This window comes from Neltuma alba, unplaced genomic scaffold (assembly GCF_004799145.2).
Source record: "Neltuma alba isolate B1F8T4 unplaced genomic scaffold, ASM479914v2 tig00000613_pilon, whole genome shotgun sequence".
In the NCBI taxonomy this organism is placed as follows: Eukaryota; Viridiplantae; Streptophyta; class Magnoliopsida; order Fabales; family Fabaceae; genus Neltuma; species Neltuma alba.
Window position 1 is genome coordinate 85,131 of NW_021632115.1, and position 17,295 is coordinate 102,425.

Sequence of the window (17,295 nt, forward strand, 5' to 3'; positions counted from 1 at the left end):
AATATTTACCCCCCCCCCCCAAAAAAAAGACCCATAGATTATGTCCTTGCTCATCATGAAGGAAAGAACGACCTGCGTTTCATAAAAACTATTACTTCCACTTCCACAGCTAAGTTTTAAACAAATACAACTCCATTGTTCTAAGTAACACAGGACTTTCATTTTGGCCAGTGATACTTCCCTACAATCCCAGAACCCCAGTGAAAACAGGAAGACTGATAATCAAAATCAAAACGAACGGGAACAAAGGCTTCTTTATATACAGGAGTTTCATTTCACGAAGGATAAAAATTATTTATCAAACATGTCCTAGGGAACTCGGCAAGCAAAAAAGAACATATCACATAAAATTACAACCTACAAGGCTTACTGCTCAGCAAACGCCAAGAATATCTACATCACTACCCCGTGCTCTCTCCTCCAACTAAAGGCACTCATTCGAAACTTCCAACCCATACCTGTCCTAACAAATCCTTCATTCTGATATACCTATAAAGCTTTTATTCTCCATTCTATAGTCTTCTCTATCATATCATTACCACATTGCTCTTAACTTCAAAACTGGCATGAAGTACCAAGCCTCTGTCTCTGCCTTTGACCTAAAGTTATTGATTTCCTTTCAGCAAATGCCGGGTGCAGAAGCTCCTGAAACTTCTCCAGAAACACATTCCACTCATCTTCAGTCATATCCGCCAGCTTCACAAAGCTTATGCTTCCAGGAAGCTGCTCATTGGCACTCTTATGACCAGATGTTGATGTATTACCAAAATAGCCAGTGTCAACTTTCCCTGCTGAAGATTTCTGGAGTTTCTGGTCCTTCTCATCTGACATGGTATTTTTAAGTGACATTGAAATTTTAGAAATATGTGGGTTCCCCTCTTGAGGAGGTAGGGTGGGAAGCCCCAGATCTTCTCCATCACTCTCCTCCTCTTCCTCCTCTATAGTCTCCTCTAGTTTTGAAAGTGGATTGCGGCCATGCCCATTAACAAGTCCAGGCTGAAAACATGCCCTGCTAAAAAAATCATCAACTGAGATCTTTGGATTGAAATCAGGCCCAACTTCATCACAGTCTAAATCAAACTGGAATTCCTCATCTCCCAGCTCAGTCATCCTTGGAGACAGCTCCTCTCTCTCAGCTAACATCTTCCTTGCCTCCAAACATATAACCTCAAGTTCACTAGGCTCCTCCTCCCCACGACGGAATTCCCTAGTCATCATCTCACCAATTTCAGCAAGACACAGACCAAAAGCAGCAGCCTCCTTGAGGAAAATGGTGCAAAGTTCCAAGACCCTCAAACAAGCTTCTCGAATCATGGGCAATTCCATTCGTAGCATCTCACAATCAACAGCAGGCTCAAGATTCTTAATGTACTCAAGCTCATCTTCAGAGAATGGAATTGAAGCCTGAGGCCAATGAATCCACTCAAAATAAGGGTCTTCCAAAGTTTCAGGCAGACAAAGCCCATGATCAATAGGAATTAGCTCCACCTGATCAAATTTTCCTACTCCCAGTTTCCTAACTAACAAATTTCCAGCATGCCTATCTGTGTTAAGAATCCTTATGTCTAATATCCCTATACGATGCACAGCTGCAACTGGGAAGCTAGATGTCCCATGATCACTGGCATCAAAATCATGCGGTATGAACTGCTGGAAAGATGCAATCTTGCTAACTAGCCTCTTCCTCTGGAAATTGTTCACGTTGACCCCATCATTAACATTAAAGATCGAGTGAGTAATCTTGACCAAGGCAGTTGGGGGAACATTTGCAAAATGTTCATAATCAAGAAGATATGCTGCAACTTCCCTGAACCCTGTCTCACCAACTCGAACTGAACGCTTCAAACCAGGTTGTCCAAGAGCTTTGCCAACAAAGCCTTTCGGATTGTTTGGAGCCAAGGGCTCTTCATCCGTTGGTTTTACAATTGCGACACTGTCACCTCTGCTGTTCCTGAAATAGTATGCACCTCCAAGCCCACTATGAACAGGAAGAGGATCAATTCCCATTTTTATGGCCTTCATAATTTCCTTAGCCAGTTCTTTCATTCTGTCAAGACGACTTGATTGCCCTAAGATCTCAATAGGACCACTCTTATCCCTCTGTTGAATATCCCTTCCAGTGGGAGACAGACAAGGCGTGGATGAGCTTCTGTGCATAATATTCCGTGTAAGGAGAAGGGGAGAACCATTTCGAATTGCACTAAGATCATTCTTCAAAACAGTATCTCCAAATGTTAGTGAGCTCTCATCTGTTGGAACGTTAAGTGCAAGCTGTAACTTCCTCTTCACAGTATGGGCATTGTCACTTCGATCCAATTCCATGCCCAGCACACACCCGGTGTCAGTTTGCACAAAAACTTGTTTCCTTCCAGCAGGTTGCCTCCCTTGCACACTGCTGCTCCCATGGAATTCCCCAACAAGTGGACGTATCATGACTGACACAGCCATCTGGGTTTGAACAGGGCTGTCCAGTTTTCGAGACATCAACTTTGGCTGGGATCAGATGGCAGCCGAGATGGCAATGGAAGAGAGCTTCTTCCCTCTCCAGAAGTTGCCAAGCTCCAGAGCCAATGATTACCGTAAGAAACCAATTCCTTGTCCCGCAGTGATCATTAACCAAAAGTGAAGTACCCAATCTCAACACAGATCCACGAGAGAAAAGAGAAGGACTAAAACAGCAAGGGTTAACTGATACTCTGGCTACGTTAGCAGGCCATCACAACCAGATGGCAAAATCCAGATCTGCGTACACTTGGAGATTAAATCAAAATTCAAAGTCAAATACAAAAATTGGAAACAAATTACACAGAAAATCAATACATAGAACACCGAATGAGTTTAGCTGATTTGAGATGGAAGACATACAACAGTAAATGCCAGAAACAGATTACATAACTACAACCTAAACGAAGTCTTAATTCCGGAAAACTTGAAAACTGCAGCGACTAGGTTTTGCATCTACCAGGTATCACTTAGTCTTTCCAAGAAAACTTACAATTCAAGTGTATCATCAATCATAATCATTAAAACAACCACAATCACCTCATCAAGCAGTTAATATTTCACAGAAAAATCTAGAAGTGAGAAATCGCGGAAATGAAATGCTTTCATAACTCGAAGAGTTCAGTTTGTTTGCTAAGAAAAAAGCCCCAATATATCATCACCTGAGAATCAGAAAAACCAAAACTAGTAAAAGCAAGCCAGACCCCAGCTGATTTGATACATATTATCCATAAATGTATGGAAAAACTACCAAAGCAGGCATTAGCACGGTTCCCCTCCCGTAAAGAACAATGGTTCACGCAGAAAATCCAAAATAAACTCTATCAGAAACACCAGAAGAGGAATTAGATGTAAATGTAAATACACCCTATCAAGGGATCAAACTGACCGCCAAGAATGTAAAAACTCACCCGCAATGCGAAATCTGAATCAAATAACAAATCCCAGAAGTGGCCTGCGGTTCCAGGAAATTGGAGGACGAACTGGAAGAGGGTTATGACGAAGGAACCCTATCCAAATCCGAGAACGACGAGGACGTTAGAAATACAGCAATGATCAAAGGGAAAGACAAGGAGGAGTCGACTCGGAAGGGGATTTCTTGTCCAAGCGACAATCCCAAATCCTTCTCCCAATCTTCTGTTCCTTTCTTGCTCTCTCTGTCTCTGTCCTCCCGCTCGCTCAGGCCTGCTCCCGATGGAGGTTCTTTAACCCCAAACGCGTCAAGCCCGGTTAAGAAACTAACCACGGTTAACACTTAACCCCTCTCTCTTTCTATCTGTTTTCTCCCTATAGCGATGCAATGGAAGAATCTAGAACTGGCAAGGACGGCCGTCGGATCAGAGGACCATGAAAAGATCTGAGCCACTGGCAAAATAGGAAGGAATGGGAGGGGGTGACGTGGACATACGGTATTGGGCGATTACGTGGTGGGTCTCCCCGTCTAAACGGCGAGTATTCGGCGAATGGAGGATGGTTTTCTCTCTCAATTCTCCTGCGCCGATCCCATGCCCTTGTTGTTTGACTGGGGTCACTTTTTCTGGGCGAAGACGACTGCGGTACCAGCGTGGATCCATGGTGGATGGTCAAGTGGGACAATCTTATTCTTAAATTGAAAAGATGCATACATACAATTCAAAAAAGAAAAAAAATAAAAATAAAATCAATTTTACATTTTGTGAGATAAAAGACTCCTCAAATATTAATCTCATATAAAATAAAATTACTTAAAATAACTTAAATCACGTAATGGAGTCCTTTGTTAAACTTTTGTTATTTTCACAGTTAATTGATTGACTTTTTTTATAAAAAGACAAAATGATATATATATATATATATATATATATATGAAGCTTTAAGGTCGACAAAGTATTAAAGTAGAAGGAATTTAAGTTATGTCCTAAAAAATAAGAAAATATATTAAGAGAAATTTGATAAGCATGAAAATCATAAGTAAGAGCCAGAATTTTTTACTATGTGACTGATGAAGGCTTTTTCATTGAAATACTATAAACAATAAAATTATTTATCAATATACTGCATTTAAAATCATTCTTGAGAAGAATAACTTTCAAATTATACACAAGTCGTTTACGTAAAAAACGATTTCTGAAATCATTCATGCCAAGAACAATTTCACTTTTTTCCTATTCAATCACCATGTGAGGGAATCTCTGCCAATTTTACGTGCAAGAATAAAAATCTCTGACACTATGACATTGCCAATTCTTCCTATTCACTTTTTTCCTATTCCCTTGAGGCTACAGGATTGTTTGTGGCTTTATATATATTATATGTGAATTACTTCATCTCCTACTCTTTTCTTCTTTTATTTTATTTCTAAAATCCGAGCTCTCTTCTTGCTTACTTCTTCTGCTCAATTGTTTCATTTTCATTATTCTCTTGTTCTGTTATTTTTTTACTCTTGCTTCCAAACAAGACAAGCTCTTTTACTGCTACTGTGAGTGTAATACCCTTTCCTCAAAACATTACAACTCATCATGAAATCACTACTATGGTAGAAAAAGAAAGCTGTTAAAATGAGCTACCATAGTAGAAGGAAATTTTCATATTTTTAGAAATTGACTTTCAAACTCGGGTCAACCCGTAAGAAGTTGCATGCAACTTAAATAATCCATTCATAATCCACTGGGCCTCCGAGCCTCCGGCCCGGGTAACGACATACATCAAAATCAGCCCATCCCAATAGATCTCAACCACGACTAACAAAGTTTCATAAAATAATAGGAATGGCCTCCGGCCAACAAAACGAGTAGATAATATATTCTCCAGATTACAATAAGGCCGGGAAATCAGAATATTTCAAGAAAACCCTAGCTGTGGCAATATACAACTATCCATACATAAATAAAGCTAGAGGCCTAAAGCTAACCAAGCTCAAGCCTCTGCGTCTCTTCCCGAAGGCGCACGCCTAGAACCTTCACCTGAAAACATTATAAACCACGGGGTGAGACAAAGTCCCAGTAACCAACCTTTCCAATACTAGGTACTACTAAATAGGTGCTCGTGAGGTGTCAAGTGGGGCAGTTCACAAATACTAAGATAACAAGATAGCCACAAAAAGTTATGCCAGTGCAATGATACTATCCCACTAACCAAATCCCTCACTTTGGGGGATTTTCAAGAGCCGAAGCCGACCTATCCCTCACTATGGGGGACGTAAGGAGCCACAAAAGGCCTATCCCTCACTCTGGGGGACGTAGAGAGCCAAAAAGGCCTATCCCTCACTATGGAGGACGTACTAAGCCAACCATCATGCATTAATGGAGGCCTTACCACGTGGTAGTAACAGACAACACTCTTACCAATTCCCAATTAATGCATCATGCTCAATCATAATCAAAGAGTAATAATCATTTCACAATTAACCTCATTCAGTGGCATATCTTTCACAATTCCAAAACTCATTCATCATCAATCAAAAACCCCACAAGACGGTTTTCCCTTTTTATATACAAGATATAGTTTGAACACAATTACTACTTAAAGCACAAAACACAAATCTACTCACAATACCACAGAAGCAAGTACTAAGGATTGGAAAGTGGTTACCTCTCGCCTGAGCAAGGAACAACAAACCAACGATGTGGCCCCATGCACCACCAAGACTCACAACCGGTCTACACAAGCACACAAACACACAACCATCATATATTAGCTTTCAAACTAATAATGTGGCCAAAACAACATTTGGGAACACAAAATTCCTATCTCCCATCAAAACTCTACCCAACTCAAAGGGTATAACTATCAAAACAACACTCCAAAGTCCTCAAAGTCTATTAAAACATCAAGTCTCCTTCCAAGCATCAATTAGAGTTCAAACCTCAAGGACCCACTATAGGAATTCAACCTCCAACATCCCATTTGAGCAATTAAGGTTCCAACAACAAATCTAAACCGATTAAACATCCAATTTAACCCTCCTTAACATAACCCAATTCACAAAACTCAAAATCAATCTCTACATTATCATCCTCAATCCCAAATCATCCAATTCCATAAACCCTAGCTTCAAAAACTTAAGATTCTTTAAATCCAAGAAAACTACACCGATTAAACACTTAAACTAACCCAATGCAATCAATTAAACCCAAAACAATCGGTCAAAAATCTCAGTTCCATCACAACCTAGAAAATCCTAGGGTTTCACCATAATTCCTTATAGATTCCAAGAAATTCCAAGAAAGAAAGAAGATTAGAGGTTAGAATCACTTACTTGAGGTAATGGATCCTTAGAAATGCCTTTCCCAAGCCTCAACAACGAAACCCTAGCAGAGCCTCTCTCTCTACCTCAGATTTTCTTATTTTTTTCGCACGCTGACTGCTCCCGCGAATATATAGATTCGCGACCTTTCGCCGCGGCGAACTAATCCCGAGAGGGATTAGTCGCTTGAAAACCTGACTTCGCCGCGGTGAACCCCAATCTTCGCCGCGGTGAAAGCTTCCCGAAAGGAAACTCTCGCTCGCCCAGAAAACATTCGCCGTGGCATACCCCTACCTTCGCCGCGGTGAAACCTTCCCGAAAGGGAAGCCTCGCCCACCTGAACAACTTCGCCGCGACGTCCCCTAGACTTCGCCGCGGCTAAACCTTCCCGAGAAGACACTCCCCTCTGAAACTCCCGGTGCGCCGCGGCGAAGTAAACTTCGCCCCTGAGAGGGGTATGTTCACCTATGCCTCCAACTAACCTCAAATCCAACCCAAACACCAAAATCAAGATTAAATTGCTAATCTATCCTCGAAATCAACCCAAAAAAGGCTATTAAAACCCGATAAGACTTAGGATGTTACAGTGAGTATGTTGTTTATCTTCTATTTTTTCTAACTGAAAACAAAAATGTAACGAAACAGGGACCTCTAATTTTTACTTAGGCTTGTGACATATCACTGTCACCATCATCCCTCTTCACCTTTGTCGATCTTACACAACTTGAGTCTCATTACATGGCACCCTCATCATCATCCCCTTCCAACTCAGCCAATCCTTCTCAATTTCAACCATTCATGACTTTATCAGATAATCCTGGATCATTTTCAGCTAAATACAATGCTTTTACTTTTGAATATGATGAACCATCAAATGAAGCATTTGTCACTCCTCGACAATCTAAACATTTATGAATCACCTTGGTTTGATTTGAACACGCTAACTACACAAATAAATGAGACATTTGAGTCTCAAGAAATTGATGTACAACAACAACAACCACAACGTATAAGAAGGAGGCTAAGATGTAGTACTGGAAGTCACTATCAGTTAGGTGGATATTTTTACAATAAAATATTTTTATGTTTTATTTTTAATTAATATACATCTTATGCTCAGTTCACAATTAGTTTTAATATCATTATGTAATTATCAATAAGTTCCTCCTATTATTTAGTCATAATTTTGTCATTCAAATGATTGATAAATCATTATACTAATTATTTTAATTAGGAGAGAAGGTGAGAAGTCGTTTAGCGGCAGATGAAGTTTTGAAGTCGTTCACCAGAAGAACGATTTTTGAAGTCATTCATCTAAAGAATTATTTTTGAAATCGTTCACATGAAAAACGATTTTCATTCACTTCACGCACATCGAGGACTGATTATGAGAAAGTCATTCACGAGAAAAATGACTTTAAAAATTGTTCACCCGAAGAATGATGTTAAATGTAACATATTAGTAAATACTTTTAAAAGTACAGTATATTGGTAAATAACTTTACTGTTTGCAGTATTCTGGTAAAAAAGCCAATTGATGAAGCTTCATGTTGATGAGCAACTATTATATTAAAGGAGATCTTTTGAAATAAACAAGAATTATAAATCCTAAAATAATTTTGTAGCTATGTCCAACATTTTAAAATATGTTATGGTTTATCCTATAAAATGATAATTTTTCTTATTAAAATTAAAATTAAAATTTGAAATAAATAAATAAATAAAAACTGGGAGCCCATGGTAAATAAGCAGGTTGAGAACTAAAAAGATCACATCAAAATGAGCTTATATTTTACCAACCCAACCAGTCATTTTTTGGCAAATTGGACTCCCAGGTGCAACACATATTCCTATCTTTATGGCTTAAAGTATTTTTTTCTCGGGAATAATATTAACTTTCTCATTAACTCTTAAAAAAAAACCCATTAAATGAACGTGCATAAACACCCTAAAACTCCTTTTCATTATATTTTAGGGTATTTAAAATATTCAACAAATTATAAAATATTTTAGAATGCTACAAACACTTGACAAAATACTTTAAAATGTTCGTGACCTTAAGCCAATCCAATCCAAAAAGTTGTAAATAAATTAAGACTAACGTTATTTTTTAACTTTACAAGTCATAAACAATATAGATGGCATATATTATACTTCTTGCAAAGTGCTAGACCTACGAATGAATTTTTAAAAAAAAAATCATCTGGATAAGCCTATCTGAATTTAATATAGCTTAAGTCACTATTAACATTAAAAATTATGTTTATGATATTTCGCCATCCATTTCAGCCATAAAATCTTTCTTCATTACTCTGATTTCACATATTTGAGAGTATACAATGCAAATATATATATATATATATATAAATACATATGAGATTTGTATTAAATTTGTATTTAATGGTTGTAAATGCGAAAAACATATGCGCTGTAGTATATAATATAATCTATCAGAACAATAATTTAATTTCTTAATTGCATTTAATGACAAGTTGGTCCTAATTCCCAGATCATCCAATATAATATACAGAGATAATGAGTGACAAAAGATTTCATGGTTTAATAAAGTGCTCTATAAAGCATTTGTTTGAGCTAATTTTTTTAATGTTTTCTATCTCTTTTTCCTTTTAACATTATTCTCTAGCTGTCATCCATATTCTTCAGTTTATTTTCCTCTAAAATAATTCATCAAGGGTTTTTTTTAAACACTTAAAAAATGGGGTTTATTTATTAACCCCCCTGAAAATCAGTGCTCCAACCATTAGTGAACATTCGAAAAATGAAAGAGAGAGAGAGAGAAGGTAAATAAAAGTGACTAGCTCCCACCAAATTTATAAAATTAACTGTCAGTTATTAGTATTTTTGTCTCATCCTGTGATTTGTTTTAAGAAAAATTCAAAAAAAAAGTATTTCTAAAATTTTAAAATTTTAAATTAGGAATGACTACAAAAATACATTATCATTTATTTTTTAAATATTGTTCATTGTTATAACAGTGTAATAAATAAGGCTGATTTGAAATTTTAAAATTTAAAGGTACTTTTTTGAGATTCTCCCTTCATTTTAGGGGTTAGTATTTACCTTAAAATCAGCTCACTCTTAAAATTATTGGTTTTAAATTTGAATTATTAGATTTTATGTATGGATGATGACCAAGGCATTTGAACTTGTAGGTAGAGCAAGTAAAGGGAACTAGAACCTAGACAAGTCATGCCTAAAAAGACCGTTTCATGGCAACTTAACATTTAGTCAACCTCCCGCCCACAAAACAAGCAGGTGGGTGGCTTGGTCCTCCGACCTTCATCTTTAAAAAAAAAAAAAAATTATAAACTTTTATGAATGAAATTCTTCTTATTTTTATATTTTCACATAATTATATAATTAAATTAATCTTAAAACTTGAAATATAAAATATAATACAATTTTAATAGTATTTTATTAGTATAAAAATGGTAATGAGAAATCAAATTTAAAATTAAAGTATCTAACAAAATACAAAGCTATATGCAAATTAAATAAAAATGTGAAATTTTTTTTATTAAAATTAAAATAAAAATTATTTAAAAAAAAGTAGGCTAACCCGCAGATTGGCAAGTAGGCTGAAAAAAACTACATCCGAGTCCCTTTTTTTTTTTTTAACCCAATCCTTCAGCTTACAGACTCAACCTATATTACTCGCCATACTTGTAGGTGTAACCAAGTGCTTAGAAAATGTTTTGGATGTTGTGGATCCACATTATTAAATCATGTTTGGATAAGAATAATGAAGATTTCCAGGAAAATGTGATTTCTTGTGAGTATGATGGATTATATATATATATATATATATATATATATATGGATTACGTCAAATGTGCCTAAACCTGTTTATTGTGAATTGATGTCTTGGTTTGAAATATCCGCAAGCCTAACCATTTTGTATGGTAGACTTTTAAATGGATAATTTGTGATTTTTTTTAATTATGTTTAACTTAAGTTGTTTATGAAATTCTTTATAAATATTACAGCTATAAAATCAAGATTATCTCACATATAAGTTCACCACAAGTAGCCTCCCCCTCATGATTGACCCAACGCCTAATATGAAATTGAATCAAAATACAAAAATTTAAATTTAAACTTATATTTTTGGCAAATTCTTAATTAGGCCAAAAAGCCTAATTAGAGATTTATAAATGTTGTTAAAGGATAAAAATATTTTTTTGTAGTTAAAAAAAAAGGTACCTATTTCAAATAGATATAATTGGGATTTTTCTCTTTATCTTACTTCAATTTTTTAGTATATTGCTATTACCTTAAATATATAACTTTTGGCACTAAAAATTTGATTCACAATATTTTATAGTTAAAAAGGTAAAATTAAATATAAAGTCTTGGTTTGCTTTTCACTAACATAAATGTTTATGCAATTTAAATAAAAAAACAATTTACATCATCCAGGATATAAAGCTTCTTTTTTTTTTTTTAACTTTGTGTGAGAACGAAAACAGCAACGCATGCCCTCTCTTATTTTACTTTTCTTCTACGAATTTTTTTTATTTTTTTATTTTTGCACCAAATTTATATATATGTTATTTAAATTGCACAGATATCTTTATTTTTTGAGATTATATAATTCTTTATGAGATTAATGTAAATTTACTCAAGACTTTAAATTTAATGTTAATTTTTAACTATAAAATATTCTGAATCAAATTTTAATTTTAGTTAGGAAAACATATATATATGTAAGTTAATGAAAAATATATTAAAAATTGAAGTAAGGTAAAAAAAATCCCCAATTAACTCTAATTAAAATACTTACCTTTAATTTTTTTTATAGACGGACATTTTGATCTTTTGACAATATTTACAAATTTCTAATTAGTCATCTTGGACTCATTAGGAATTTGTTAAAAATATAAGTTTGAATTTGAATTTTGGTCTTTTCAGTTGAATTTAATTAGGGTTTTTCCTTTTATTTTCCACATGAAACTCTTTAATCTCTTAAAAAAATTTATTTATTTTAAAAAGGGTTAATAAAGTATTTTTAATTCATAAAATCTGACTTTATTTTGATTTTGATATCTAAAATTTCAAACGAATGGTTTTGGTTCTTAAAACAAATTTGTTTTAGGGACAAAAATTGTTTAGACAAATCAAAATAAAGTCAAATTTTAAGAGCTAAAAATACTAGTTTTAAATTTTGGGAACTGCAATATAGTATTAATCCTTTTAAAAATTTTGAATGTTTCCATATGACAACAAAAGCATGATTAGATATGGAGGAAAGGTAAGGGAACCAAGAAAATGAGATTAGGTTTTGATATTTTTAGCTTGACGAGGCTGTTAGGTGCGTGAAAGATGGAAACTTTTTGAAATTGGAGATGAATTTTGTGTCCATGAATATTCCTCATTAGCCATTTGTTAGTGAAACATCATATCATTGCACATGTTAATGCTTATCACCTTGGGCTCATTAAAATGTCTTTTATGGAGTTTTTAATCATGATTTATGAAAAATGAGATAAGTATGTGAAAAGAATTTTATTTCGATTTACGTTGTTAAATATGTTTATAAGCACTATTCTTACAACTTGTAACATAGAATAGATAGCTTAATTGGCATAATAACCTTTGAAGTATTTTTATGGCATGAATGTTTTTCTATAAATGGGAGGTCATAAGTTTTCCTATTTATGAGGAAGATAGAGAATTTTTTAATTATATTATAAATTACATAATTAAATATTGGGAGAATCCTAACAGAATAACTTTGAATTTTAAAATTTCAAATCGTCACTATAATTTAATAACAATTGACAACATTTAAAAAATAAACAACATTTTTGTTGTCATTTTTTATGTGAGATTTTGAAATTTTAGAAGTATTTTTTGAAAAATTCTCCCTTAAATATTTAACATTGACCTACTATTTTACTCTTGTGTTTTATTGTGTAAATCATTGTTTTTCAATGTATCATTACATAAAAGTAAAGTTGAGAAGTTATTAAATTTTAAGATAAAATTAATAGAGCAGTAGTTTAGTTGGCCTAATCCTATTTAGTTATGTTGGGTTAAAGTAGGGGAAATAACATTTAAATATTATCCTAAAAATATTAATGACAATTAAAAATATTCAAATTTTGAAAAAAGGATTATGGTTTTTAGTTGGGATCAGAATTTTCTGAGTCAATTTTTTAAAGAAAAATACATTAATTATCTTTTTATTTTACTTAAATTATAGAAACCTCCCCTTTATTTGAAAATGTATATAAACCTCTCTTAATGTATTTTATATAAACATCCCTTGTATTTTTGAGATTCTATTTTCATCCATCTAACCGATGACCATTAAGTTTCACTTTCAAAGTTCTATTTCGACTAAAATATCTCTTCTTAAAATAAACATTATTTAAATATTAATATCTATAAAAAAAATAATTTTTGATTAAAAAAATAATTATAATACATGTAATTTTAATTATATTATAGAATTATATAATTTTAATTTTTTATGAAATATTGAAAATTATTTAGGTTTCTTTTAAATGGATGAAAAATATTTTAAATACTTATTTTTTTATCATATAATATAAATTATGTGAGTTTGGTAAATTATATAAATAATTTAAATTTACAATTTAACATTTTAAAAAAAAGTTTGTTGCAAACATTTATAACTTATTTGATAGATTAAGTATTTATTTAAAAAAATTAATCAAATTTTCATTTGAAGTAAATTACTTAATTTTCTATCCCAATATGATAAAAACATTAAAAAAATAACTATTTGTAAAAATAAAAAATAAAAATAAGATAAAGAAAAAAATCTTAAATTCTTCAAAATGGTTTTAGCCAAAATTTAGGGATTTAGTATTATGAAAGATAAATTAGTAAATAAAAATGATGTCAACATAAATTTTTAATTAAAAAATATTTTTTTAGAATATTTTTAACAGAGTTAACAGTTTAGATCTAAGTGTATATTTTCAAAATAGAGAAAAATTTTATGAAACTAGGACAAACTGCAAGGGAGGTTACAATATTTTATTTTATTTTTAACACTCATCTTCCACATTTTCCTTGTACATTTTTTTGCATTTTCAATAATTAAATTTTTAATAGTGTTTAATATTTATATCTTTCATATGTTTTCAGCACTTATATTTGATTCTTGTAAATGTTCATTTTTTTTTATGTAAGTAAATTTTCATGCATAATGTGAGACTATTTGGGAAGCAACTTAATGGTCTCAAACCAAAATAACTGAAGAGAATGTTTTTACCAAGTTTTCCAAAACTTAAAAAGAGCATATTCTTGTTTCATTTATAGCATCAAATTGTTAATACTTGCCTTTTTAATTTTTCTTGAAAAAACAATTTTTATTATTAGTCAAGCTCAAGTCACGAGATCTTTATGATATGAGTAATGATGACATTATTTACGACAGCGAATTCTTCCAACTCATGAATTTTGAAAATTTCTTTCCTCAAAGAGACGATAATTTAGTCATTATCAGGTATATGTTTTTTCTTAAATTATTTAAATAGTTAACTACTAATTATTAATTTTTTTTAAATATATTATAATGCTAACACTAATTTTTTTAATATCTCCTTTTAGGCAAGATGATGATTAAGAAAAACAGTTTTAATAATTTTTATCATTCATATAATTTGTTTTTTATAAATAAATATGTATAAATTAAAATTGATTCTGTTTTTAAAAAATTAAAAAAATTGCAATTTGTAGCACTTACAGAACCGCTAGAAATAACAAAACCACCACAAAATGAATTAAACCGCTGCAAATTGTAAAAAACCGCTGGAAATGTCTCACTGATTTCTATAAATATCATATTACTTCCTCATTCATTTATCCTATATCTTTTCCTTCCTCTCCTCTTCTTTTTTATAATTCTCTCTTTTCTTCTTACTTTCTCATATGGTAGTTTTTTCCTCTTCTTTATATGGTAAGATAGTACTTATTTTATAAATTTTAATTTCTTTTATTTATTTTCATTTACAATTTACTAACATATTTATTTATCTTTTCCTTTCAGATTTTTCTTTTTCAAATTTATCATGTCCTCCTCAACTGATTCAACCACTTTTCAACATAAGAGTTAAGGTTTAATATTATAAATTATCTCATCTCCAATTCAATTATCTTATTAAATTCAATTCATTTGACATAATTATAATTTAATTACTTATTATTGATCACAAAATTCAAATATATAACATGTAATATATTGGTAAATATACATATTAACAAAAATTCTCTAATATAATCGATTTAATGGTTTTTTAATTTATAAAATTATATTTTTTTAATAATAAAATATTTGAATTTTATTTTTTTTTGGTTTGGAATGAACTTTCTAGCAATTTAAAATTGCTACAAATTTTAAATAAGAGGGAAAAATTGCACAAAATTTAAATTTGGTTCCACTTGGTGGCAAATTTCTAGTGGTTAAAAACCGCTAGAAATTTTTTGCGTCAATTTGAAAATTTTAATTCCCGACAAAATATAATTCCGTACTAAACTTTCTAGCGGTTACCAATCACTAGAAATTTTTGGCACCAATATGAAAATTTCGTTTCCCGACAAAATGTAATTTCGTCCAAAAGTTTCTAACGGTTTACATAACAGCTAGAAATATTTTTGAAATTTTCTAACGGTTTTTAACCTCTACAATGTCATCTCATTCACCTGTGCCTCCTTGGTTTTTCTAGCGGTTATATTTACCGCTAGAAAGTTTCTGGTGTTTTAACCATACTGCATAGCGGTTCTTTTAACCGTTGGAAAACTGTTTTTTACACTTAATTTTCTAGCAGTGTGGCTAACCGCTACAAATATTGTTTGTTGCGATTAAAACCACTAAAAATGTCATAATTTAATTGTTAGAAAATACATATTTTTTTGTAGTGAGAAAATTGATAAAAACTGGCATCATTATCAAACTATTACTATGCCACGCGACCTTAAATAGAACTTGAAACAACCAAATCATAGACCAATTAGATTTTATAACGTTAAATTAATGTTCATCTTTTCAATAATCAATCCTTTTTTTCGTCAGCCTTTATTTTCAATATAATAATCAATCTAACTTTCAAAATATGTAATCTTGACCAACAAATTAAAAAAAAAAACCCTCCAGGAGTGATACCATATATAATTCCTTCTAATATGTGACTGCAGCACCACGACTAATGATATTTATTTTACCCTGAGCTAATTAACATTCTCAAATATTTTTTTTCACATCTGTCTAATATTTTAAAGTATTTTATAGTTGACTCAACCAACACCCTGAGGTATTTTTCTAGATATATCCAACATCTTAAAATATTTTATAATTCATCCAGTACCTAGAAGTATTTTTCTATGCATGCTTTTAGCATCTTAATACTTTTTGGACAAACCTGCACCATTAAATATTCTAAGAATGTCTTTGGAAAAAAAATAACTCCAAAAGATGCTGGATAAACCATAACATACTTTAGAATATTGAACATATCTGGAATAATATTTCAAAGTACTTATTAGATAAATCACAAAATAAGCGTATCTATAAAAATACTTCAAGGTATTGAATGAATGTTAATTTTTTACTTTTAAAAGAAGAGCATTATCATTGATTTCAAATTAAACCACGCCGTTTCCATCAAATTACAGTAGCATGAACAAAACAAAGGACCCCACCAGAAAGTTGTGTAAATATGATATGATTTTCAAACAATGACTAGCACGCGGCATAGAATAAAACTTGAGACAAGTTCAACAAAGTGAAAGTATCTTTTTGAAACCACGACAAGGTCAAAGACACTTGTTGACCAAGTTTAATACTTGTTGACCAAGTCTTAATTAACCTTTTTCAATTCAACGACAAACATATGTCGTCGTTTATCAAAAGAATAATATAATACACCCAGCAGTTTATTCATTAAACTCATATCAGATTCTGCAGTTTGTGTCGTTGATTCATATATATCAGCATATAATTATCATTACTCTGATATATTCTTCTTGCAGAGCTTGACACGATCTTTCTCTTTGGGTTTTTACTTTATAATTTGACTGACCAGAGAAGCAAATATGGGTGATGATGGTGAGAGTAAGGGAAGAAGAAGAAGAAGCTGGGTTTCATCCATTTTCAGATCCTTTAAGGTCTGCTTCTATGTTGGCGGTGAGGTGAAGAAGACGACGGTGGAGGGTCATCACAAGGCAGGCCCTGAGGCCGCCGTGGTCGCTGCTTCAAAGCATTTCTCTTCTCCTCACAAAGTTCGATTCAATTGATTACTTTCGACCTAGTGCTTTAATTATTCTGTCTAAGGATTCTTCTTCTAGAGGATCTTTTGAACTGCCTCATGTCTTCATGGTGAAGCTCAAAAAATGAGACTTGGTGTAGATAGTAAGTAAGCCATTTTGCCATTTGAATCTGTTAGTTTTCACATTTGTAGACTTTAATTTCAAGTACGAACTTATACGCAGTAAATTGAGAAAATCAGTTTAGAGTTAGTGTATTATTGGTACGGCTCATTATTTAAAAGGTTAATGTGAAAATGTGTTCAGTAAGT

At 32.3% G+C, this 17,295-nt stretch overlaps 1 protein-coding gene across 2 annotated transcripts; it reads right to left on the bottom strand.

Moving 5' to 3' along the window:
• Nucleotides 1–216: 216 nt before the first annotated feature.
• Nucleotides 217–3,685, bottom strand: LOC114742057 (phosphatidylinositol 4-kinase gamma 5-like). 2 transcript variants are annotated; one of them, XM_028930310.1, is made up of 2 exons: nucleotides 3,414–3,685; nucleotides 217–2,742 (listed from the first exon to the last, which is right to left on the bottom strand). In XM_028930310.1, the coding sequence occupies exon 2, from the start codon at nucleotides 2,482–2,484 to the stop codon at nucleotides 556–558; it is 1,929 nt and encodes a 642-aa protein (XP_028786143.1). In that variant the 5' UTR covers nucleotides 2,485–2,742; nucleotides 3,414–3,685; the 3' UTR covers nucleotides 217–555. The 2 variants fall into 2 exon arrangements, with proteins under 2 accessions (XP_028786143.1, XP_028786151.1); XM_028930318.1 differs by having other exon boundaries at nucleotides 217–2,751.
• Between the last annotated feature and the right edge of the window lie 13,610 nt (nucleotides 3,686–17,295).

Bases quoted from the DNA above. Each gene is read 5' to 3' on its own strand.
- LOC114742057 (XM_028930310.1), bottom strand. From the start codon at position 2,484: ATGTCTCGAAAACTGGACAGCCCTGTTCAAACCCAGATGGCTGTGTCA.